The sequence below is a fragment of the Phoxinus phoxinus genome, assembly GCF_949152265.1.
Source record: "Phoxinus phoxinus genome assembly, chromosome: 14".
NCBI lineage: Eukaryota > Metazoa > Chordata > Actinopteri > Cypriniformes > Leuciscidae > Phoxinus > Phoxinus phoxinus.
The window spans coordinates 7,039,834-7,066,437 of NC_136889.1; the positions used below are offsets into that span (position 1 = coordinate 7,039,834).

At 38.4% G+C, this 26,604-nt stretch overlaps 2 protein-coding genes across 11 annotated transcripts in view; one reads left to right on the forward strand and one right to left on the reverse strand.

Annotated features, from left to right (window-relative positions):
- fignl1 (fidgetin-like 1) overlaps positions 1-24,679 on the forward strand; it is a 33,203-nt gene extending 8,524 nt beyond the window's left edge. Inside the window, exon 3 of one of the 2 annotated variants that reach the window (XR_013800277.1) lies at positions 19,883-24,677. The gene's annotated coding sequence lies outside the window, so the exon portion shown is untranslated. Of the gene's footprint in view, positions 1-19,882 lie in introns of both variants that reach the window. The other variant, XR_013800278.1, reaches the window with a different exon arrangement.
- ikzf1 (IKAROS family zinc finger 1 (Ikaros)) lies at positions 206-25,507 on the reverse strand. Of its 9 annotated transcripts, none has more exons than XM_079635816.1 (9): positions 24,735-25,158; positions 18,170-18,223; positions 15,780-15,899; positions 7,799-8,074; positions 6,934-6,966; positions 4,129-4,296; positions 3,813-3,938; positions 3,215-3,340; positions 206-1,595 (listed from the first exon to the last, which is right to left on the reverse strand). In XM_079635816.1, exons 1-9 carry the CDS (start codon positions 25,030-25,032, stop codon positions 877-879), a joined length of 1,920 nt encoding a protein of 639 aa, XP_079491942.1. In that variant the 5' UTR covers positions 25,033-25,158; the 3' UTR covers positions 206-876. The 9 variants fall into 9 exon arrangements, with proteins under 9 accessions (XP_079491942.1, XP_079491950.1, XP_079491946.1 ...); XM_079635824.1 differs by lacking the exon at positions 24,735-25,158 and adding an exon at positions 17,272-17,393 and having other exon boundaries at positions 18,170-18,184; XM_079635820.1 differs by lacking the exon at positions 3,215-3,340 and having other exon boundaries at positions 24,735-25,507.
- Between the last annotated feature and the right edge of the window lie 1,097 nt (positions 25,508-26,604).

The window sequence follows — 26,604 nt, forward strand, 5'->3', positions numbered from 1 at the left end:
ACAGAATTTTCATTTTTGGGTGAACTATTCCTTTAAACAGAATTTGCTTTACAAAACATGACACATTATCAGAGGTTGAACAAATGTAAAATATCTTTTATTAATTTTTTTGCAAGCATATATATTCTAGTATGTTGATGTATATTTGTACGAGTAAAATGCTGCCAAACTTTTTAAATAGAATATAAAACAAGCAGAAATCAGCTGTGAAATAAAACAAGTTCAATATGTACTGCCATTTGGTTCAATATACAGGGGAACATTTCAAGAAGGGGTCATCTTACATAAAATAAAATAAATGTTACACAGTTTCATTGTAATAAATTATAAAATGGTATGAACTTGTTCAGACTGCTTAATATAAAAAATATAATATATTTAAAATGAGTGTTTTCATAACAGTTGGGAACACAGGGAAGTGAGAGATACAGAAGATGCAAATAATATTTTAAATGTATCACAATTGTACGCAGTAGTATTATTCTTTGTCTAAGTAACTTTAGGGCAGTTGAAAACGTACATTTTATTTGGGATGATTTCTAAATTTAGTTCTTTTTTTAAACACTTAATTTCTATTTTCAGTTACAGTTCTTTCTATTTTGTGTAAAGTTTCACAGGTTTACATACAAATCACACCATTGTAGAAAAATAGACAAGACAGTGAAATATATAGGCTAACTGTATGTACATATGTCCAAATCAATGTTACATGAAACTTTTCAAAAAATCCAGTGTTTGGACAGTGTCTAAAAAATTCAGAAATGTTGCAGTTTTTCGTGTGTGTGTGTGTGTGTGTGTGTGTGTGTGTGTGTGTGTGTGTAGTATGCTCGTGTGAACGTGTAGTCAAGTGTATGTGGAACGTCTCTGTGTGTTAACTCAGAAGCGGTGCTCTCCGCGCGTGATGTGCGATGAGAACTCGTAGCGGTCCTGACTGCGGTAACCACACAGGTTGCACTCGAAGGGGTCTCGGAAGCCATGGCAACCCATGTGGATGGTGTACATGACGTGGTCCAGGAACAAAACTCTGCAATGGATGCAGCGATATGCCCTCAATTCTTCTCCCTCTCCACTCAGAACCTTAAACCCCTCCGGAGTCGCCATACCCAGCTCCATACCTGCTGCCCGCAAGGCCTCGAAATGCCTCTGCTGCTCTTCTTTCACCACGGGCAGACCTCCGTTACGCATACTTGGAGCCATGTGATTGGTCAGGTAGATGAGACCCCCTGCGGTCGCTCCCCCGCCTCCCCCGGCCGCCCGCTCCTCGTTGCTCTCGGTGTCAGTGGAGTCCTGGCCGCTGGGGCTGGGGGAGCCGTCCTTCTCCACCGAGGCTGATTTGGACTTGGACAGCAGAAGGAGGTGCTCGGCGGCGCTGTCTTTAGCAGACACGCCGTTGCCTTCAGCTGATTGTGTCTTGTGGAGGTTGTAAATAGGGCTGACCACCATGTCAGAGGAGCCAGGGGAGGTCTGAACCAGAGGCCGCAAAGACTCCGCTCCCAGATAGCTAATCGCACTGTTGATGGCCTGATCGATCACATGAGGCTGCATGAGCTCACCTGAGCCGCCCTCAAACGACAGCTCCGACAAACGATTCTCTCCTGTTGGAGAAAGACAAATGAGTAAAGGTTTTAACTCTGTTCCGAGGAAGGCAAAATAAAAACTTTATTTATTTGCATCAACGGACCGAGCTTTTTGCACCATTACTGGTTGGCACAAATTCTGACATTTTACTTGTCTTTACACTATTGACTATTATTACTGCGGAAATGAAAGACACTTTGGAGAACTTCTAGGTACCTTTCATAATGAAAAGTTCTCAGAGGAACCAAATGGAGCTTCTGCAAGAACTAAAAAAAAAAACATCATAATGGTTCATAAACTTTTTGAGACACAGTCTTAAAAATAAAGGCTCCAAAAAGAGATTTCCGCAGCAATGCCATTGAAGATCCATTTTAGGTTCCTCAAATAACTTTGAAATAATGAAATAATTGATGCTAATAATGAACCTTTATATTTAAGGGTGCATGTACTTAAAGATATATTTAGCAGTGCTCTCTTAACAAATACTTTTTTCAAAAGGGGGTTTCAGCAGCAATGCCTTAGAAGAACCATTTTGGGTTCATGAAAGAACCTTTTAGTGAACAGTTCTTAAACAGACCATTTTTAAACGTTTAAATCCCTTCTGACTAGCACGCTTCCCATAATGTTTACACATTAGGTCAGAAGGTGGAGAGTAGACGGTCTTTTGTGGCTGTTTGAACACATTCGACCACATGAGCGTTTACACTACGAAAGCAATCCGGTCAAATGCGTTTTCAACTACCTCTGGAAGTGGTTGAAAGTAGACAAGCTTAAAACTTTTTAGACCCTGTTTACAACTGTATTTAGCGTCGTCCACTTGTGATCCCATCGACCAAAACGCATCTTAATCCCAGGTGTAAACAGGGCCTTAGTGGGAAGAACCTTTTATGGTTCACTTAGGTTATGGTACACTTCAGAGTCAAAATTCTCACTATTAACTATAGTTAACTACGACTTTTGCCTCAATAAACTCCTAATTACTGCTTATTAATAGTTAGTAAGTTGTTAAGTTTAGGTATTAGGTAAGATTAAGGGATGTAGAATATGGTCATTCAGAATTAGGCATTAATATGTGCTTTATAAGTACTAATAAACAAACTAATAAACGCTTCCTAGTAATATGCATGCGAATAAGCATAGTTAATAGTGAGAATTGGACCCTAAACTAAAGTGTTACCCTTTTTTTTTTTATCTAAAGTACATTTTTCCAGTATAAAGAGCCATGGATGCTGTTTATGGAACCATAGATGCCAGTAAAGTATTTTTTAAGGCACCTTCAGCATTTGCCTAGAAGTTCTCCAGAGTGTTCTGCCCCAGATATATATTTATTTTTTAAAATACTCAACACAAAAAGATGAGAAATGGCCTCAGTAACAGACCGCATTATTCTAATAGTGCGTCATGAGCTATTGCTAATATTACAGCAAATTAAATCGAAGCTTTAAAAAAAACAAGCAACAGACAAATTCATGTTGCATGCTATTATAATGCTCATCAAAGAGAATGAAATGAGGGAGCTGCCCATCATTGTACGTCTCAGCGATTTCTTTTAGTCAGACACATAAATGCATTTTGACGATGATCTAACAACTTCTGCGATGTATACTGTACAATGAAAGCAAACTTCATCTCTTACCCACAAACCTCTGGGGCATAGAGCTCTTACGCTTAGCTACATTGTTAGCTATCCTGTCTAGCACCAAGGCTCTCTCAGATGCAGGCATGTCCTCCCTCTGCTCATTCTGGCTGTTCTCTTCCTTCACTATGGGAAGCAAGACAAAGAAACCACGCATAAGATTCAAATGCCCGTATCTAACCTGAGCTCATCCTCTGACATGATGCTAACTATAATAAAGAATCATGCATTTGCCAGTATCTCTGAGGCACATATCATAATTTTTATGTTTGTTTGTTTTTTCTTGGGACACTTTTTCTTACGCCTTGAGACTTTACGGGCATATATCTGCGAATCATTTCATACAATTGTTCAATTATGGCTACAAATATCTGAATGGCAGTATTTGGCCCGTGTCACCATAAAGAACTACCAGAACGTTGTTGATACGCTATTTAAAGCAATCATGGGTTGTACTTTTCATTATGGTGGTAATAAACCACATTTAAGCCATTGCCATGGGTCAGCCACATTTCCATCTAAAACACTTCTATTCTGTTTTCTAGAAGTGAAAACCGAGAGAGAGAGAGATAGAGCTGGTATGCTATCATTCACATACCTGTGTAAATGCTATTCTGAAGGCCCATGCACTGCAGGTAGTTGTGACATCTCTCCTTATGTTCCTCCAGCGAGCTCCGCTGCTTGTAACTGCGCCCGCAGTATGCACACTTATGAGGTTTTCCAACTGTCAGTTAAAAACAAAAATGAAATCTGCTCAATCACACTATACAATTTAGTCATTGTGGTTTTAACTCAAATATAGGATCACACAATAACAACTGAACTGCCTAAAGTGATTCAATCAGTGTGGCTGTAGGTTAATGAAGAAGGCACGTCTGTCTCTTCACATCACGTCTGACTAAAGCATGAGTTACCCGAGTGCGTGCGCAGGTGTCCGGTGAGGGCGTCTCTGCGGCGGCAAGCGTAGTTGCACAGGTGACATTTGAAAGGTTTCTCGCCAGAGTGCAGTTTGATGTGTCGGAGCAGGTTACCCTTCTGAGTGAAAGAAGCACCACACTGGTTGCACTGGAATGGCCTCTCCCCTAGGAGAAAGAAAGATATAATGCATAACTCATGTGCTCTTTAAATTAGGACATTTTCATGTAAAATTAATAAGGCCTACTGCATGCTGACTTAAGGAACAGTTCACCCAAAAACAAAAATTATGTCGTTAATCATATCATTCCAAACCTGTAAGACTTTTGTTCATCTTCAGAACACAAATTAATTTGAGAGGTTTCTGTCCCTTCGTTGACAGCTACACAACTACCACTTTGACGCTTCAAAAAGTTCATGAAGAGATTGTAAAACTAATCCATATGAATTCAGCGGTTTAGTCCAAAATTTTCAGAAGAGACATGATCGCTTTATATGATGAACAGATTGAATTTAGGGTATTTATTCACAAATTAAACATTAATCAGCGAACATAAACAGAAGCTCAACCAAATCTGCTTGATGCACGAGAACAAACCTCATTGAGTCTTGCAGAAGCTCAAACGTGCTGCGTAACACGAGAATGAACCTCATTGGTTCTTGCAGAAGCTCAAATGTGCTGCGTAACACGAGAACAAACCTCATTGGTTCTTGCAGAAGCTCAAATGTGCTGCGTAACACGAGAACAAACCTCATTGGTTCTCGCACGTCAAGTGAACATGCTTGAGCTTCCGTTTACCACAACTGATGTGTGAGTTGATCAAATAAAAGCCTAAATTCAATCTGTTAATCATATAAAGCGATCGTGTCTCTTCAGAATTTTTTTACTAAACCGCTCAATTCATATGGATTAGTTTTACAATCTCTTCATGAACTTTAAAGAGTCAAAGTTGTAGTTGCGTTATGTAGCTGCCAATGGAGGGCTAGAAAGCTCTCAGATTTCATCAAAAATATCTTCATTTGTGTTCAGAAGATGAACGAAAGTCTTACGGGTTTGAAACAAAATGATGACATAATTTTCACTTTTAGTTGAACTAACCCTATAAGGGAAAAACATTTTATTCAGCATATTCTCCTTTCTAGTGGTTCCAAAATGTACTTGGACACTTAAGCCACAAACATGTATATGTATATTTGTATATATAAATGTATTTTTTTGAAATGAAGATAAAAAGTATATATTTTTTGTTCTCTAAACATTAATGGGACACCTGTCTGAAACTCTTAAAAGACAATTAAACTTATTATAATGGCACTAACTTTGTAGCATCAAAACTGTTATTGAACTGAACTGAATCAACTCTGAACTGACTTGAGTTGAATAATGACACTATTGTCTTTACATTAGGCTGAAATAAAATTTGTTTCATAATAAAATCTGCAACTTTAACACTGATATTTTTCTGTTTATTACTGTGAAGCTGCTTTGACCAAATCTGAATTGTATTAAGCGGTAGGCTATAGCCTATATAGTTTAATAGTAGATTGTATAGATATATAGATGAATTGACTTGAAATGTGACTTGAACCTGAACCCGCAACAACAACAAAACGTTTCGTGGCCTCTTTATATATTTGTGTGATAAAGAAGGCTACAAATGAAACCTGCATTGTCAAATAAAAGGCTCGGCATGCTTTAACATGTATAGGAGTTATAAACGCGTGTATAGTTCTATCAAAGTGTATTTGATTTAAACATAGAATGCCAGCGACAAATAGCCATGTAAATGGTGAGTGTCTTGAGATGCTATATCGTCCCTCTGAAAGCAAAGCTCCGCTGCAGTAGCGCTATTACTCAGTGAATGCGGGGTCACTGTCCTACACGGCTCCAGCGCGCTGTTACATCTTCAACAACGCAACGCCTCGCGCCAAAGCTCAATCAAACACGCCAGCGGAATCTCGCACGTGAGCGCCGCTCTCCGCTCCGCGCGCGCTGCCTGGCTCGCGCCCTGATCGAACAAGAGGCTTTCAGACGCTGCCTGCCAGTTTCGTAATGCTCCACTGCCTGGGTCAATTTGATCTGAAAATCTCATTTTTTCCTCTTCTTCAGCTCTAAAATAAGAGCGGCCCATCACAATGCAAATGCAAAGCTCATTTAAATAAAGTGAAGGAAACACTTTGTGTTTGAGAGCCAGTCTTCCTGATCAGCGCCCCTGGAATAAACCAATATCCAGCTCCTCCGAATGTTGTGTCATTCTCCGAGAACGCTATTAATACCGCGCTCTCTTCAAAAGCCCTATAAAATAAGAGTCACCAGTGAAGCAGCAAAAAGACGGAAAAAGAAACTCATTAAAAAGGCATTTCAGGAGCTCGGTGCCTCCTGCGAATATTTTGATTTAAATAGGAAGCACTTCATTATATCTTTTATTATACGTTCTTTTCTGAATTTACATTAGCCAACTGTTCCTTTCTTCCATTTTGAGTTTCATTAGTTTGTCAAGTGAGGAAGTTAAGTGCCTTTTTGAAAAATGTTCTCACCCACTGGTTTGGCTTCATTGCAGTGGAATATCAATTTGAGAAAGGGAGAAAAGGACTAATGCTGAAATAATTGTCATTTGAGAGAGACTTCTTCTTGGTTAGTTCTTGGATTGTCATAAAGAGAACTAAACAAAATGTAAAATTTTTGTTATCAAAACATACACACATCTCATCATTGATCATCATCATCATATTAATTAGGTTACAGGTGAGTCTTTAAAAGGATAGTTAAGCCAAAAATGAAAATTCTGTCATCATTTACTCACCCTTATGTCGTTCCAAATCTGACTTTCTTTCTTCTGCAGAACATAAAAGAAGATATTTTGAGAAATGTCTCATTTTAATTTTTTCCATACAATGGAAGTCAATGGCAACCAAAACTGGTGTCCCGCAGAAGAAAGAAAGGACCACTTTATATCAGTTGTCTATGCATTTGTGGATTTGCAATTGAATTCTGCAGTTGAGGTTGGTTAAACTTAGGGACAGGTTTAGTGTTATGGTTAATAGTGGGTTAGTATAATTATAAATGTAACTGCAGAAATGAATGTAATTAAGTATAAACCCAATGGGAAAAAACATGTAGCCAATGTACAATTGCAGTCAAATCGACATAAATTTAACATAAAGGTTTTGTTTATATAATATATGAGTTTGTAATGGATATATACACATATATTATATAAACAAAAACTTGTATGGACAGCACTAAATAAGTCCAATGTATCTAATGATTAATTAGAAGTATACACAGTTAAAGACACTTGATATAAAGTGGGTCCGAAAGAAAGTCACACAGGTTTGGAACAACATGAGGGTGAGTAAATGATGACAGAATTTTCTTCTTTGCATAAACTATTAGCCAAAAAATGCTGTTCTAAAAACACAAATCGCAAACAGCATATTGCATCTTTATTAGTCATTTAAATCAACTTGCATCCATTCAAGTCGAGCAGTGCAAATCTAAAACACAGCTAGTTTGCTTTGCTCTGGCTTCTGATAAACAAAAGGATGGTTACATTTATAACACATCCAGCGTCTGTCTCTATCCTGCTCTCAACCTACCCAGCCCTGCACCCTGTCAGCTGTGAGGGATAGCATAAGGAGGGAAGAGTAGACGGCAGTTGTGCTTACCAGTGTGACTTCGCTTGTGCACCATCAACACATTGGGCCCAATGCAAACTATCCCACAGATATCGCACTTCAGCTTCCCGTTGGGGAGGCGGATGCCCCCGGCCGTGGGGTAGGCGGCCGGCTTGCTGTCAGGGCCTGCGTGGGAGCCGTTCAGTTTGGCCCCCGAGCCATCGAGCACGCGCAAGTCCTCGGCTGCACATTCCTCCGCCTCTCCATTCATCTCACAGGTCAGCCCGTTTTCCTCGTCACTCCGAGCCTCAACTTTTATATTACAGGCTGGAAAAGAGGGTAGTGGGCCTGTTAAGTACAGTGGCAGGCTGGGTGGTTATTTTCTCTGACTCGGTAACTAAACACCGTCATCTTTTACCAAGTTCTACAACAAAAAAGTGCACCTGCAAAGCAACTAGTTTCTTATCTATTTTCTGATTATCAGCTTGTGTGTGTGTACGTGCAAAAACATCAACTTTTATTGCATTAGACACTTTTCTGAAATATCCACTGAACATTAACTGCATTTATTGATTTTTTTTTCTGTGGATATTACCAGAATTGGGAGGTAACTAACTAAAAGTAGTGACTAATTTAATTACTAACTTAACATTTCCAGCTGCTACATTGCTGCTTAAAAGAAAAGCACACGCAGCTTTGTAGTCGAGCAAACAGACAATAATCCAACATGCTTTTGCAAATGTGTTTTCTTCTTTCATGTGAAGCTTTATGAAGTATGACTCAATTGATTGTTCTAATGATTGATGTTTCTTTACTGAGTCGCATAATTACTTAAAAACAAAACAAAAAAAACAGGTTGTCCTCGTTAAATAGTTTTAATGTACACTCACCAAGGCTGACTTATTTGATCAAAAATACAGTATAATCAGTTATATTGTGAAACATCATTACAATTTAAAATAGCTGTTTTCTTTTTGAATATATTTAAAAATGTAATATATTCCCGTGATGTTAAAGCTGGGTTTTCAGCATCATTACTCCAGTCTCAAGTGTCACATGATCCTTATAAATCATTCTAATATGCCGATTTGCTGCTGAAGAAACATTGATTATCAATGTTAAAACCGGTAACATATTTGTGAAAACCCTGATCTTTAATGAACATAAAGTTCAAAAGAACAGCATTTATTTGAAATAGAAATCTTTTGATTACAAATTTATTTACTCTCAGTTTAGATAAATTTAAGCTGTCATATATATTTTTATCTTTTTTTTTCTGACCCCAAACTTTTTAACTGTATTGTTAGTAGCTTTAACCAAACAATAGCTTTAGTCCTTCAAATTATGACTAGCTTGAAGCTTTTGCAATTTCAAAGTAGCTTCCCCAACATTCGAAATTGATGAAACAAACTGACAAATATGTATGTACATAAGACATATGTTTACACCATGGGTCCTAAAGTCCTAAAGGAAGAAGAAGAAAAAAGTATTTGAGAGAAAAATATTCCTCTTTATGAATAAACGAGGGTTCTTCTATCAGGCCGACTGCTCACAAACCATCTCACCATCTCATTCACCATCACACTTCTTTGAAACAAATGACTGATAAACAGGAAACAGAGACACAGGAAGCACTGTGAAACTGAGGACTCTCAGCGGTGTAAACCAGACCAGCAAACCGTGGTAAACACATACACAAGCTCACAGAAGCATGCAAAAAGAAGAGCACAATCAAATAAGGATAAAACTGTTTGTTAATTATTCTATGGAATGTCCAATCATAAGCTAGACGATTGTTTTGGTGCCCGTTCAGCCTATTAGAGTAAACATTCGGAGGGTTTTCAGGCAGTTTGAGCTCAGAGTAAATGCCCTGTGGTTAACACGCTGTGGTGCCAGGCTGATTTCCCCATGCCTCAGCCTCTGTTTGTACAGACTCAAGAGGAACAAGCAGAAATAATGAAATATGGGAATCCGAGGGAAAAGGGGAAGCTTCAGCACCCGAGCCGGCCCAACCGAAAAAAAAGGACAAGAGTTATGGAGAAGTGACAGAAAGGGAAGCACAGACAGGGAATTGTTAAGCACAACAAGTGAAACAGTTTTTCTTTGTGTGTGTGTGTGTGTGTGTGTGTGTTCAGACTACAGGGATCAGCAACTGAAGCACGTGATTGAACTGGAGAGTACCGACAGACGGCTGCCTGTGTTCAGGTTACTCTCTGTCGGTTCACAGACACTTAAAAATAACTCCGAAATATTTGCCTTGAGTTTTAAAGCAAGTGATTCAGATTCCAGTATAATCGTCAAGAATTCAAAGTACCAAACTAATCAATGTACTGTAGGTGGAAATAGGACATATAACTTTTATTGAAACCAAAAGAACGCCATCATAATGCATCTTTAATTTCAGAGAAGGTCCTGAATGAATAACTTCACATCATTTTTATTGCACATTCCTGTTCTTAATAATACACTATTAATTGGTGGACGATACTTCACATAAAACATGTTTTTCTTTGCAAACTTTTATCAAAACTCTAAGACATGAATCCCTCATACTTTTTAATTGGCTGCATCAATATTTTCACGATCCAATCAATTCCCTCCCTACATTTTTTCCTTCTTAATATTCTGTTTTATAATGAAGTATGTCCTATTAAGTAAAACCAGTTGTGAACCGCATCTGATGTTTACTTTAAGGATGGTTTATATGGATTTCAGTGTCAATGTGTGAATGAATTACGGCAGTTAATAACATAAAGTCAATACAGGAAAGCAATCTCCCATTAGCACCCATAAAAGGATGTATTTCTTCCTCTCACACACGCAGATCCACTGACAGCCTTTCTGCTTATATGATATGATGATTTAACCAGTGTGATGTGACCTGAGTTTGGCAGAGGGAACTAGGCCTGTTGTCATGATACAGTCTCTTATGGATCTTTTTGGGGAAGTTGTGACTAAACTGGGGATGGGAAGAGGAGCTTTTACTTTGTATAACATTTGTCGCACATCCTAATTTACCCATTTTGGGAAGCAAGTGTCAAAAGCCACAGACAAGGACAAACAAAAGAGCTCTACATAGAACAGGACGACGTAACAGGCGAACCTCACAAATATCAATGGCTAATTTTAAATGGGATTCAATTCGATTTCCAGAGAAACTCAGTCTCGGTGCAGTGGTCTAGGGTTCAGTGCCTTGAGGATCATGTTAGTGATATCCTTTTTGGGTTTGAACTTGTAAGCCTCTACCACACCGATTACAAAATGATCACAACATTGCACTTTAGCAAAGGGATATATTCATCTAGGGCACTATAAATGAATGTAACGCTGCATGGGTTAGTACAATTCATTTTTCGTTCATGCTCCAGTCGAGGCGCTGAAAATAACCATGTATCTTATGCGGTGCAGCAGAGATACATGCACGTTAACCACGGCTCCACATATGGGTGAGTGAGAGAGTATGTTTGTGCATGTGTATGCATGTGTGTGAGACATGATTAAAAAAAAACCTGCTTTCGCTTACATTTTTAGGAACTTGCTGGTGAAATATTTGCCTCTCATATGGCAGCAGGTTTAAGGCCAGGCCATCACCTTCATACATTTAAAAAGAGGAATTACATGATAAAATCGGCCCCGCACCATGAAAACTTTCCTGCACTTCACTGGACTGCAATTTTGCCATGCAGTGCTAATAAATACTGAAGTCAAGCCAAACAGCACATATATGCTATCAAAAAGACATAACTTAAAGTCAAAATGAAATCAAAATGGATTGTTTTATCTTAATGATTGTTCTGGGTCTTGTTTATGATTTATCGGCGCACATGATTTAATGGAATTAAATAGTTTGTAATTTTTAAAGATGCAGATTTCTGAGAAGCGCTGTTGAAAGTGGATCGGACCGAGCACCACAACTCACTTGTAGCCAATCAGCAGTAGGGGGCGTGTCCATTCATGATGGGGGAGGAGAGAGAGTGAGCAAGAGGAAAGACTGTAGAACGAGAGATGGCTGAGAGACAATACAAAAGAGAAAAAAGTCAGAGGAATATCACTGGAAAAAGAAGGGTTATGATCAGGCAAGAGCTTTAGGATCCGTGTTAATATTAGAGAAGCTTTCCAGCGCTGGGGAAATCTCAACGGGAATGCATGAAATGGACGCCGGGGTTGCGTTGTTTCTGCTCCATACGTATCTAACATTGGTTTTGCTGTTTCACAGAACCAAGATATGCTGTTGTTGTAATGTTAGCTATAGTAACAGGACATTTTTGAGTGGTACTGTTTGTCTGGAGCTGCTGTGCTGCTGACGACTAACAACCAATTCTTGCTTTTATATACTCTTGTTTAGGCCTACTGTACGTTCTTTTTGGTTCTTCCTTGTCGTTCGTTCGCCATGTTCACTTTATTTTTTGCGAAGCGTTATTTTTCTTTGCTGCAGCTATGATAAAGAGACATCCACTTGCATTGCGTGTTCGTGCAATTCAGGGGCAGAGCAATGAAGGGAGGAGTGTGTTTGTTTGGGTTGATTTCAAATATTAACAGTGTTTCTCAGAAATCTCTTACCGCACCTTTAATCCCCCCCCCCCAAAAAAAATGTATTGTCTAAAACGACTTCCTTTTCTGCTGAAATCTAGCTATTTGAGAAGGTTAACTAAAAGCTAAACAGCTATGCATTGTTTTAGCAAACTGCACTTTGTTTTAGTCCAAATTCCTGCCCATTTGTCTCAATGAATATCTCGTTCAACTTGGAAATACGTCACATTACAGGGGAAAAATAGGTTGTGAACAGCAATTCCCCTTGCAAAAAAGAAAGAAAGAAAGAAAGAAAGAAAGAAAGAAAGAAAGAAAGAAAGAAAGAAAGAAAGAAAGAAAGAAAGAAAGAAAGAAAGAAAGAAAGAAAGAAAGAAAGAAAGAAAGAAAGAAAGGTATACAAAAAAAGAGTTCTTATTACAGAACTTAATACTTAAGGGCAAACTGAATGTAATGTTTTCGGAAACTTAACTACAATTAAATTAAATTGTAATATCATTTAAATTTATATCAAATGCAATTAGCTAAACTTTAAAGTGTTTTTTGACCCCCTTACTTAAGACTTAAGTACATCTTTATATGTAATCTTGTAAGTACTTTTATTGCATTTGATTGTACTGCCGAACGTACCGACAAGCAATTATGGTAAACTAAAATATACTTTCATATAATTTCTATTGAAAATGGTTTGCCATGTATTTAAATATATTTGCACACATTTACACAATAGCGAAGTTGCAATTTAGTACATTTGAAATATATTAACTTTAAATGTAAAACAACACTTTACATGTGCTTGGTATGTTACATCAAAACATTATTAATGATTTAAAAACATTACTTTAAAGTAAACTTTTTACATATTGCAAAGTGCACTTTTTAAAAGTGTACTTAAATGTTTAAACAATCATAAAAGTGTACTCTCTTTAAGTATAGGCTACTCAGGTGATCTTTTATTTTATTCAACTTAAATACACAAAATGTTTTCATAACTGTAGAGGAGTTTGTAGGTCTTGGTGTGGTAGAAAGCAAAGACACAGCGCTCCATGAGAATCATCTCTGTTTTGATTTCCTGATATTTTACGCTTGTAAACTTGTAAACTCATCTGATTGAACAGCGTATATTGCACAGTCTGCACATATACTCACTTAATCAGAAAAGCAATGATGCACAGTGAAGATACTGTCTTCACATCCTCTCACTCACTGGCTGATTATATCTTCTTCAGGGACAACAGACTGACAGATGCACGCACGCACACATACATTCACGCAAACCTTTGCTGATGCAAGAGTTCAGAGCGTTTGAAGTTTAGTTCCCTCTTTCTCTCAAACAATCCATGAATTTTTGTCCTAAATGCCATATTCTTCCTTTGTATTCTTTAAATACACTCAATCATACACTAAAGTTGAGAAATGTGTGTGAAAAAATAGTGTCATTTTGTGATCTTGTTGAGTTAAATGTCATTTAATACTCTTATGAGTGTTCATAATGTCATCCCAACTATTCAAACAGATGACTAACAAAGGGTTGTGTCTCTCTTCAATAGTTACAGGAAGAACACGCTTCAGCCTCCATCAGCATCTATTGTCTCTTAATACTTTATAGATATGACTTTGACTGTGCTTTTTATATATGTAACACATGAGGGAGAAATGCAAGTGCGATTTTGCTGAGAGCAAAGCATCGCTTTAGGACTTGCATTTGAATGCGGGTGGGTGTGTGGAAGTGTGTGAAAATCGTGGCAGTTGAAGTGAAAGCATGGCAAAAGTGCAGGTGCAGAGTTGTGTATAAGAGATCGTACACACACAGTTGTTGCGATACTGCGCCGATATATCATGGTGTTGCTCCTGAACATTTTATCTCCCTGACTGAGTGTTGAAACTGAGTTCTGGCAAGTTCTTCTTAGGAAACTCTTGCACATCCTATTTCAGTTTCCTCTCACATCTTTTTTTCTCTCTCTCTCTCTCTCTCTCTCTCTCTCTCTCTCTCTCTCTCTCTCTCTCTCTCTCTCTCTCTCTCTCTCTCTCTCTCTCTCTCTCTCTCTCACTCTGTTTTTCACTTTCAGTAGCTTCAAAGTGAGCGTGTCACACATTAAGTCCAAGTTAATCTGGAACTTTTGGAGGGGAAAATTCCAAACTAAAATACATCAAGATATTAAACAGGCCATCTGTTAACTTCTGGTTAGCCAAAATCATTCCCACCCATTTTCGCCTCTAGTTAACCCACTTTCTGTTTACACCGCTTACACTATATTTATTGATATAATGACTAACTTATACTTTCTGTGACCACCTATCTTTTAAACATGACATTTTCATTTATATGCTACCATTAAAAAATTTGGGGTCCGTATGATTTTTAAAAAAGGAATTAATATTTTTATTTAGCAAGGACAGAATAAATTGATCAAAAGTTACAAAAAACTTTTGTATTATTACAAAAGATTTCTATGCCAAATAAATGCTGTTCTTTTGAACTTTCTATTTATCAAAAATGTTTATAATAGTTTCCACAAACATTCCACAGCACAACTTTTCCAATAATGAAAAAAAATATTCAGCACCAAATCAGCATATTTGAATGATTTCTGAAGGATCATGAGAAACTGAATATTTTTGGCATTACAGGAATAAAGTATATTTTAAAATGTAATAAAATAGAGAACAACTATTTCACATTGTAATAATATTTCACAAAATTAATTTTTACGAAAACATCTAAAAATATTACTGACCCCAAACTTACCTTTTAGTTTGTGTCCTTAGAAAACGAATTGTTTTAATAATTTTTCAATACAATTTTAATTTACATTTAATCATTCAGTCACTTTATCAGATGATTTTATCCAAAAGGACTTATCCAAAATGAGGAAGAAAACTAGAAACGTAATACAGAATTTCAAGAATAAACCAGATAAGTACAAAAGGAAGAACAAAAGTGTAAAAACAGTAGAGAAAAATTTCCTAATAAGTGTGGGTTTAAGAGTTCATGGCACAACTGAGCATGTTATGTGTAGGCTCAGTGAGTAAACAGTTTCAGTGTATTAAATTAGCAATCTTCTGTTTAAATGTCCCATGGTTTCAGGAACCAGTAACTAGTAGTCTAACATGAGGAAAATAATCCATTTGTTATACTTAAAGTTCACACAGATTTTCCTTTTCAATTTGATGTTTATTTTCTCTTTTTATGTGTGGCAATAGAAAAAAAAGAAAGAGGCAGGATCTCATTACAAAAGCTGAAGATGCGCATCATGAGCTAAATCGAAAGCTTCGGACCCTGCGTACCCTTGAACAATCTAGTGCACTCGCTTTGTGATCTTGCAGGAAGAACGAGAGCCGTTACATGAACAATTCGCTTCATGCGTAGTGTTGCCTTTTAAAGTTTTCTCTGTTGGGTTGACCTTAAAAGTGGGCTGCAGTGGGAGCTATATCAGACTGAGCATTGCATGTGTAAATGAGGTAGTTTTGTGGTTGTGTCCCAGCTTAGACTGGTCTGACTCACCCAGTGGTTTGTCTGTGCGGTTGTTGTGTTGGAGGCCAGTGCTGGCTGACAAGTCCTCAGGAACAGGCATGGCCTCATCTTGGTCCTCTCCCCCCTCGATAGCAGTCGGGCTGTCCCTTCCTGAACAGAGAGAGAAGTTACCAATATAGACTCAGGCCCATCAGTTTAGCAAACTTTATCTTAGTGGAGATGAATCTAAAATTGATGCATGTCATTTTTCACGTTAATAAGGGATACGTAAGCCATTTGTAGGCTGATTCCCCATCAGTGGCTCAACCAATGGCAAATGGTGTTGGGGGAAGGGCTATCTGTTTGTCTGACCTATGACAGGTGGTTTGAATGTTCAGGAAACCTGTTTGAAAAACAGTGCACGTTGGACATTTTGTCCAACTAGAGATGGTGCTGATTCCACGTTACTTTGACGTATGCTTAAAAGTACAACAGCAATTTGAGAGCAGACTGGCTCATTCTCCATAGCTTCTAATGATGAAACAGCTGTTTCACGATTGGCTGGATTCACCGAATGTTCACAGAGTGTTTTTGATGCTACAAGAAAACATCTGAACCATCTGTGTATTTGACAAATATGGCAGATAATCTACTTCCAATGTGCAAAACTACGATTGCTTGGTCACTTCAGGAAAAAGCCACCCTGGAAATCCAGAGTTCTCGCGAGAGCACAATTTGAATTTGCTCATCGAGTCACTCTGGCATCGAGTAATGATGCTCATTAACTATGCCCTTGTAGCCGAGCTGCACCAATCACATCCGTGTATCTGATGTAGGCGGGCCAGAGGCGAGCTAAACCAAAACGAACCAACTGCAGAACCACAGATGGCGACAGCGCTGTGACGTCGAAAACATAACATTAATAAACATTGCAAGATGGCTATGGATGAACACCAACAGTTGTTTGAAACGGCTTTGGCCGCTACAATGAACAAGCTAGACTTGGCTTTTTATCTAAAAGAGGAACAGAAGACGGCGCTATAATTGTTCCTTTGCAAGAACGGTTTTGCTGTTTTGCCGACCGGATACGGCAAGAGTCTAATCTACCAGTTAGCTCCGCTGGTAGCTAAGCGTTTGTGATTGGTCGTAGTGTTATCCAATTGCGTGCAGTCAGATTTTCAAATGCATGCTTGGTGCCGCCCCTCGAGTTGGGCGATTTTCATTACTCGATGCCAGACCCTTAATCTTTCGAATTTGGGTCTGGATTTCCAGGCTAGGAACAAGCAGCAAATCTCTCTGATCCGTTAAATCCAGCCGAAGTTGAACACAACTATTATTTTTGGAAATCCGTTTGGTGACACTATAGTGCAGATAGAATTTAAACACTTCCCCTTAAAGAAAAAGGGTTGTATTGTGGTTGCTTATGGTTGTATTGTACCCCATCGTTGACACTAGAAGTATTAGTGAAGTTCCTAAATGTAATTTCGGGAGGAGTGAACCCATCTAATGTTTCAATTGCTGGAGCATATAAGCAGCAGCTCACCTTGCTCCGGCATCAGCTGTTTCGGCTTCCCTCCACCTCCCCAACTCCACCAACATAATTTAGTAGTCCTGGAGGGGGGTATATCTAAGCTCGAGTTGAAGCTGCTTCCTCGAGCCCCTCCACTGCAGACAGCAAGCCAAATAGCAAGCCAAACCTCAATAGCTTAAAAATTATATGGGCAAACAAACTCGTGAAAATATGTTCTCACTAATGCAGAAAGTTTGGAGCTCACTATAATGAGTCTTGTGTAAGTTTCAGAACTTTATTTAGATATGAAAATGTCGACAGAGCACAAATGCTGACCCGGTTACTGCATTCAGAGTGTGTTCCCTTTTTCCATTTATCTGTTTTCCTGGAAAAGTGTTTGCATTAACCCTGTGCCGAGATGTCATCCTTGATGTGTTGTGGCACATAGGAACATTTCGAGCATCAAGTGCGAGAGGTCGCAAGTTTAAATCTAGCTGAATGTACAATTTAAAATTGAATCTGTTTGTCAGTATAGATGTATATCAGTAATAAGGCCATTTGGATGTACTTGATTTGGTATTTCACTGAGAACACTGAGACATTTTTCATCTTCTTTTTTGTCCCACAGAAGTCATAATGTCATATGTTTGGAATTGGTATGATGACAGAATTTCAATTTTGAGGTGAACTAACCCTCATAAGTTATAAACTTTTGTTTTGTTCGTTTAAACTGGTAAGGTGTTCAGACCGATCATATGACATATTTTTAAGAGTTAGTCAGACATTTTTGTGAGCTGAAGCCTTAACACATATCTGATGTGACAGACCTTCACACATAGCCTGTTGTTGAACAGTCAAAATACGGTTATCTTTGCTTGATTGTTTTGATCGTCCAGACCTCACTGTGGCTTTGGGCATATGAGAGGCTTACCTGTTATCTGGGACATTTCCTGTGCCTCCTCAGTCTCCATCCTGTGCAGGTATTCTAACAGGAGCAAAAGTAAGAGAGAAAGTGTATCATCAGTGCTCGCTGCCTCAAAAATAACCCTGTATAAGAGAAGTGGTTGGTGATTAAAGGAAAATGGCCTTTCTTTGTGTGTCTCCATCACCTTGGCAAGATCAGCCCCGTTCCAGCCGCACACACCACTGTCTTCCACATTACATTACAAAGAACTACAGACATTTTCATTACCGCTCTGACAGACGGGGTGAACTAAGAGAATATGTTTGGTGGTCTACAAGGCCGAGGATGGGTTGGGGAGCCTCGAAACGAACAGGCTTTCAGACCACATTTGTTATTTATTGTTAATTTCCTACCACATAATCATCCAAAAATGCAAACTGACTGCCGCAAAATTAAGCAGAAAATTAGATGGCCCGGGGTCATGGAGGATGCGGGTGTTTGGCATTGCCAGCTGATTGGCGCCCGTGTTCACACTAATTTACTGAGCATGCATGGGTGAGCCCGGCAGGGCTCTTTCTGCATCTCTCCGCTTCTCTTTAACACACACACACACACAGATGTAGAACGCAGACGAGATGTGCAATGAGTAAGGTGACAGAAGGAAGACGATACCGAATTAAAAAAGCAGGTTCATTGGAGACAAGAATTGAACAGATAAAGAAACAAGGGAAAGGTTAGGCGGAAATATCTCACTGATAGAATAAGACGAGAAGAAAATGTGTGTATGTGTGTGGCAAAAGGGGTGCTTTTTTTTTTTACTTCTCAGAAGGAGTCGGTGGTGAGCACTTCCTCAGGCCAGGCCTGCATATCTGAGAAGTCACCAGCGCTCGTGGCCCCATTAATAATGTAGCGGCCACTTGGGCCCACAGCAGATGGGCACAACAGCCTCGGCCTCACTGCCACTTCAAGACGCTCCCGCTAGGGCCCCGCGCCCAGCCCCGCCAACCACACAGGGAGCAGTGAAGTTCCTGAAAATAGCCAAGCAAGCTGAAGAGAGCTCCTGGGAGAAGGGGGACGTAGGCCTTCCTGTTTTTACTGACAGATGGCTCCACGCACTTGGAACAAATAGTGGGAAAAACAGCGGCCTGCCGTCTGTCGCAATGTCCCAGTCTTCCTGGGGATCGCCCTTCTCGGAAGACTCACGACCAGCTCGCACGCCCAAAACCCTGGTGAGGGCTTGTTTCGCCTGGTGTGAGATACATATGGGCCAGTGCCTGGGTGTCATTGTGTGTGTGAAATGGAGAATGTTAAAGGCCAGCGGTGCGTAAAGGATTGCAGGTGGACATGACAAGCTAATCGCAATTCAATTTGATTTAGCTGAAGAGAAATATGTTTTCTGTGAATGCTTTCTTTAATTCAAATCTTTATTTCCAAATCCATATTTGCAGAATGTGTGTGTATATAAATGAGAAAAACTCAAAAGATGACTAATTATACTGTATTCTCAGATAAGTTTTCTGTGCATCTGAATATATTCTGTAACATTAGTGAGCTAATTAGCAGGATAACTAGCTGGCTAAAATGTATTTAATCACTCTGCATTGATTGATTGTCATTCTGGTTGTGTTGTAAAATAAATTAATGCAGTTAAAAAAAATACTAAATATATAATTTTTGATTGCACAATATCACTAGTAAGTCATATTACTGACTCCGTGACATTTCACATGCAAACTGCAGATCAGATCAGCTGTTATGAAGACCAAGGAGCTGCTCATGGATCTTCACAGACCTCTTTGACTGTCTAAATGGGACATCAACATTCTTTTCAACACTTCACAGAATTGGCCACTGCGAGATAGCAACCCGATCTGGATAGAAGGAAGGCATTTGGCTTCTTTGCCATTTTCATGCCAGTAGTCTGGCTTTGATTTTTTCCAGGAGGCACATGTTGCCATCAAAAGCAACATGGGTTTGGTAAATGCAGGCAAGAACTTGATGAGAACCTGTTTCAGTGTCCCAGAAACACTCAGGGTGTGTTCACACTTGAAGTTCGGTTCATTTGGTCAGGACCAACAAAAAAATAAAAAAATAAAACATTTAGTCCTTGTCCGCCTAGCATTCACATTGGCATTTTAACACCAAACCTAAATATATCGAACTTAAAGGCATAGGGATATGTTCACAACCTGATTGGGAAAGATATCGAACCTAATAAAGGGATAGGGATATTTTCACAACCTGATTGGTCGTCTTTTATGGCGTATATTTCGCGACGGAACTTACCGAACATCCAAAACAATGCGGTGTGCTGGGCTTAACGCCCTCGTTGTCCTATATGCGTAGCCTACATATGATGGTATTTTGACCTGCTGAGAACTCGTAAAGAGCTTATAAAATGTGTAAAGGAGTCAAAACACCGGCAGAAATCCCTCCGTCACACACACAAATGAAGATCTGCTGCGAGGAGACGCGGTTCTGACGCCTGTACCGACCTGTGATGGGCAACAACGTGACTATGAGGTGGAAAAAACAGGTAGGCCTATGCGTGAACATTCCGTCCTTTTTAGGGTTGCATCTTGTGATATCATATTCTGTTTTTAGTTCGTTTAGGCTACATGTTTTTGGTCCGTGTTGAGTTGGTCTGGAAGCGGGCCGAGACTCTTTTCAGCGATCTCGGTCCGCTTGTTTGGTACGCACCATGGTTCAGATGGCAGCGTTCACACTTATTCAAATGAACCGCGCTAGAGCAATCACATCAGGGTTCGTTTTAATCGAACCAAACATGCCAAGTGTGAACACACCCTCAATTATAACTGAAAACCTGAGACAGGACCTGAGAAATGGCGCATTAATGTAGGCTATAAGTTGGCATCCTAAGGTTGAGCATTTGCAATAAAAAAAATGTGACTCAGTCATGGGTGAATATTTGTATAAATAAAAAAATCCAGTGTTTCATTCTGAGGATTTTTTTTTTTTTTCAATTCAACCTGAGAAAAATATTTGCATTTATAAAAAAATTTGGGGGGATTTTTGAAAATTATTGGTTCTATTAAGTGTTGTCAATATTATGTAGACTACTAACATAAAAATGTATAATTTGATACAGTGCACTTACGTTTTTATATAAATACATGCATGTAATTGTCGCTGTATTAATTTCTGTAATTACATCTACAGTATAATCACACTGTTGAATCACACTCAAGGACAAGTGTTTTGCAATTATTAGCCTATATTGTTTCTTTTTCGTAAGTATAGTGGTTGAAGTTGCAACTTTTTAATAGATGTTGATTGAGGTTGGTCAGGTCAGGTTTGGGTTAGGTGCAATAAAAATGCATGTGACGCATTCCTCATATACCACAAACTAACCACCCATCATCTTGAAGGTTGATGCACTGTTTTTTTCATAACTGAGACACATGGAGTGGAAGAGTAGAGTGCATGGGGTGGGTGGCGGTATGGTATTCCCCTGCGCCCCCTTTTCTGAGCAGATGTGAGAGGGGAAATAGTGATGGTGTAGACAAAGAGGAGGAAGAAAAAGTAAAAATACTCATCACTGATGAGCTTCATGTAGCCTATGCTTATTTATAAATGCTTGCTTTATTCTCCCACTTAAGCCACTCAGTCTGGACTATCATATCAGCTCCATGCACTCTACTGATGACTTTATATAAATACAGGTAGTAAACATGAAAGTGTTAGTATCCTAAATGTTATCTCAATTCACACATTCAGCTACCTCTTTTTTCTGCAGTCTTTTTAGCTTGTGTTGTCAAACCTCAGTGTGCGTGTAGGACACTGATCACAGTCAAGACAGGAGATTAGCATAGTCAAGCATATTATCATAGCGACAGGAAGAGCTCTGTGGGTTTTAAAACACCATTAGTGTGTCTGTGTGCGTGTGTGTGTGTGTGTTAAAAGAAAGGGAGTGTAAAGTGTAGGAAAACAGATCTACAGCATGTGTGAAAAAAGAGATGGGTGGAGACTCAGCACTGCAAAACCGTTAAACAGACAAAATGGCAAATGCGCTTAGAGCCATTCAAAGGTGAGTATGACTTAACTATAGAACTACTCGCAACAACTGCAGTTTCATCATTTCACTCAGGGATGATTACATAAAGGATATCTAAATGTAATGAGTCAAGAAAATTTGCAGAGGGGAAATGCTGGAATTTTTACCTTTGCATAAAACAGCATTATTATAAAAGGAAGCTAAATATTTCTGGGATTTTGTCCTGATTTCAGTGGGAGCAATACAGATTTAAGTCATAGCAGAAATATGTTTGTCCCCATTATGATACAATTTGTGACAACACCGATGCCTCATTCAAATAAATATTTTGATGTTAACACAAATGTAGTCTTTTGCCGCTTTCTGCTTTTCTGCTACAACAAATAATAATAGGCCTAATGCAATCTATTATTCATTAATCTATTCATTTAATTGTGGTCAGTTCAAATGAATATTCTAACATGAGACAAATGTAATCGTATTCCTTGTGGACACCTGAAGAATGTTTAATATATTCTGAAGCACACAGGTGACACTAATTTAATATTCATATTCCGTGAGCAAGCATCTTCACCATGTTCCTTTTTTTTCTCCTGTTACAAACATTATTTTAAAAAAATCCTAAAATCATGCTTTTCTTAATAAAAAATATTAGGTTTATCTTATATATATATATGATAAAAATAAACATTCATAAAACGTATAAATAAACTTGCCTTCAGAAATGACAAATATGGCTCTTTTGCATAGTTCGTATGGATAACCTAAAACATTTTAACGTATGAAAGAAATAAACTTTAGCTTTCTCTAACTTTTGTCGAATGGGATATCCTCCATTGACTGGCCTGCCTTGCATCAGTGAGGATTTCATCACATTTGAGGGCGTAAGATAGAGTGATTGCTATCTTTCAAAGATGATATGCAGGAACTGCATTCTGAGGCTTTCACAGAAATAAAAGCAGCTCACTTTAGAAGCCTCAATTACATTGGCCACACTTCACTTCACTGCCATTGAGAACACTCGTTTTATTCACTTCATCATTTCATTTCTCTCTTTCTCTGCGCACGTTTTAATGTGCCTTATTAACATGTCCAATAGATTTTATATTAAAACATGCCTAAAACAAAGTGCAATAGATGCTGTCATATATGGAGGCATTATGCTCTTGAGATGCGCAAAAGTTACAAACATAAACTGTGAAACTGTTATTTTAAGTGCACGGATGTGAAAACCATTCTCTTTTTTCTTTTTCTTAAAAAGATAGACCAAAGTTGTTTTAATCGCAGCTAAAGTTAAAAACTGTACTGAAACATAAAAAAAGCGGTTATTTTCTTGCCTACAAATGAAGGCCTGTATTACAGATTTGATCATTGTTTTTAATTGGTAATTATTCGTATATTCGTAAAATAAACTTTGTTTGTCTATACATTTGCCGGTATTAGTTTCTCAGTAAGAAAGTTAGATGAATCAATTCTCTCAAATAATGTGAGAAGTGTGTTTTTGTCTCTCTCGCGCGGTCTATTTTTACACAATCGATCAATAGAGTTTTTCTTGTGCTGCACATATGACTCGTTCCGCGAGCACTAACGAGTGTACACGAAACCAAACAAGGGTAGAAAAGAGAAACTCGAGAGACACACGCATCAACGGAGATAGAAATGACCAAATAATTCGTGTAAGTCATTTTCGCCTGACTATCACTGAAAATAATAATAGTAATAAAAACTGCTCGCAAAAAAAAAAAAAAGATTATTAAGTTAAAACAAACTTGCTGTGATCACTTTCTATGATCACATTTGACTGTTTCAACCACTTTGAATTTAATTAAGTGATGAAGAAAATCGAGTAAAGTGAAAGTGAAATTGATGAGAAGATTCTGTTCTAACATAATGAAGAAAACTAAAAAAAAAAACCATTTCTGAATAATACATTCTTATTTGGAGGGACAAAACTAACTTTTCGATTTCATAAATTTTCTCTGACATATTGATAAAAAGGGTGTGTTATTAAAACAGATTTTTTTATTTTTCAGAAAAAAATGTGTTCTCAAAACTCCATATTGCTAAAAATAGTGTGGAATTTTCATTCTGAGCAACAGGTGCGTATCGTAGGATAATGAAAGTAACGTTTAAAGTTGTATTTAAACGAAATATTAACAACTCACAATTAAGTAGCCTAATATATTTAGTATATTTGAATCTTATTATCAATTAAATTAGTGGATAAAAATTCCACTCAGTTCCACGTTTGGGACATCGGGAAACTTTTTCCATATGGAAAACTGAAGAAGAAGAAAAGAGAGAAAAGAAAATAGAAAGAAAAGTCAAACATATCATCTATAGTTGAAACTTCTGATGAAGAAGCCCTCGCGCAAAAGTAATGTAATTACGCGTATACGCGCGCGGCGAACACGCCTTGCGCCATGTCAAGAGGATATGAAGCTCTTGCACCTGCTACAGAGTTCAGGACAAAAACTTCCACTACGCCAGTTCTTCTCTCTCCCCCTTACTTAAATTGTACATTTTAATCAACTCTTTGACATGTGTCACTTGGAAAGGCCCGTGCGGGTTATTTACCTGCTATTCCTTGAGTTTGCAGTATGAAGCTCTTCCAGCTGTCCCCCGCCGCTCCATGCGCACAAGTTCTCAGCGCCGCGGCAGCAGTCTGGAACTCTGCGCGCGGTCCCTCCCCTCTCCACTGCACTTCCTCCTTCCAGCCCAGCATTGCTATGTCTCTGTGCTCATGCGAGACATTTTGCAAGCTTTTATTCCAGAGGCCGAGTCTGCTCGGGGAATCGAGGCAGCGGAGCTTGGCACTTCGCTTTGTATCGTGCCAATAAAAGCTGACACCCAGTAGACCATCACTGGCAGCCATGCATGAGATGGGATGAGGCGGGTTAGGACAGTGGACGGATCATTTCTTATTTATTTATTTCTCTCTCTCAGAGGGACAGGGTCTCTTGATCTCATGTCACCTGTTTTAGTGATGTCGGAAGAATACTTTTCTTTAATGAGAAGTGAAATGTCTATTTAAAAGAGAAACTGAAAAGTGAACTACTGCGTATTATTAATTAGCCTAATTGCTTTAGGGAAAGGACCGGAGCCCACTAGAGGGCCTCATCAAATTTACAAGGGGCCCCAGATTGATTTAAAATATTTTACAATTATTTAAGAAACAACTTACTAACAAGAGTGCTAAACTAATATTAAATATGAGCACAGCTTGTGTCTGTGGCCCAATCTAAAGCCATGCTGACATTCAACACGATCATAACAAAAACATTTATGGCCATGGGCGATCACAGTCCACTGCCAACTCCAGGAAAACCATTCCTCGCTCCGCTTCGGCTCCGCACCACACACATACTCTGGTCTGGAATGCTGTGAATGGATAAGGTGAATGATACAAACAGTGAAAGTCCCAGAAAAGTCCTATAAGGAGAAATGTCTTAAGTGATTACATAACACTTTTAATGATTAACTAGATTTCAGTTTTTTTGTGTGATAAGGTATGTTTACAAGCTGTTTAATTCATGAAATTGAATAATGTAAAAAATGTATTAAAATTAAATCCACAGCATGATCCCATGGGAACCCCCTAAAGGAGTCTATTTATGTCAAATCGCACTTGACTGATTTGTATCTTCTGGGATTACAATTAGATTTTAGAAAACACTTTATGCTATAAAATGGATGTTGCTTGATATGAAAGCTGCACATCCTGTCAGTTTAGTTACGCCTGAAGGGTACTTCACGTTCTGAGGAACAGCAGCAGTCTGCAGACCAAAGCCTGGTTTCACCGACAAGGCTTAAGCTAGCAGGCTAACATGCAAGTTTGAACTGAAAGTAACTTGCACTGACATATCTTAAAATATGTCAGTGTCTTGCTTTTGTCTCAAGAAGCACACCAGTGATTTTTTCCAAGACACTTGAAAAAATCGCCTGAAATTCCCTAATTTAACTAAGGCCTAATCCTATCTAAACCTTGTCTGTGAAACCGGGCCCAAATCTATTCTTTTAGTGCATAGAGTTCGGTTGTACTTTTAAATGACCTCTGAATGAGGTCTTTTTTTTGCATGTAGTGTTTTTTTTTTTTTTTTACAATTAAAATGTTCATTCTTTTGACATAAGATTGTGACAGTACAAACTGACCTGTTCAATATTACTTTATTAAAATATATCATTTGAATGGATGTACTAACAATACTGCTACCAATCATCCAAAGAGATATAATTTTTGCATTAATATTTATAGAAATAGTCAATAAATAATGAGTTAGAAAGCAATTTTGGCTTAAACAAATAGGGTGATTTAATTCCCATGTTTTGTCATTATATTTTAAATGACGTTTCCGGTACATTGCCTCATGGCTGTGGTATTGGCGTTATAAATTAGTTTTTCCCCCCCGCCAGTGATCCAAAAGTTTGACCGTTCCAGGTAGCCATA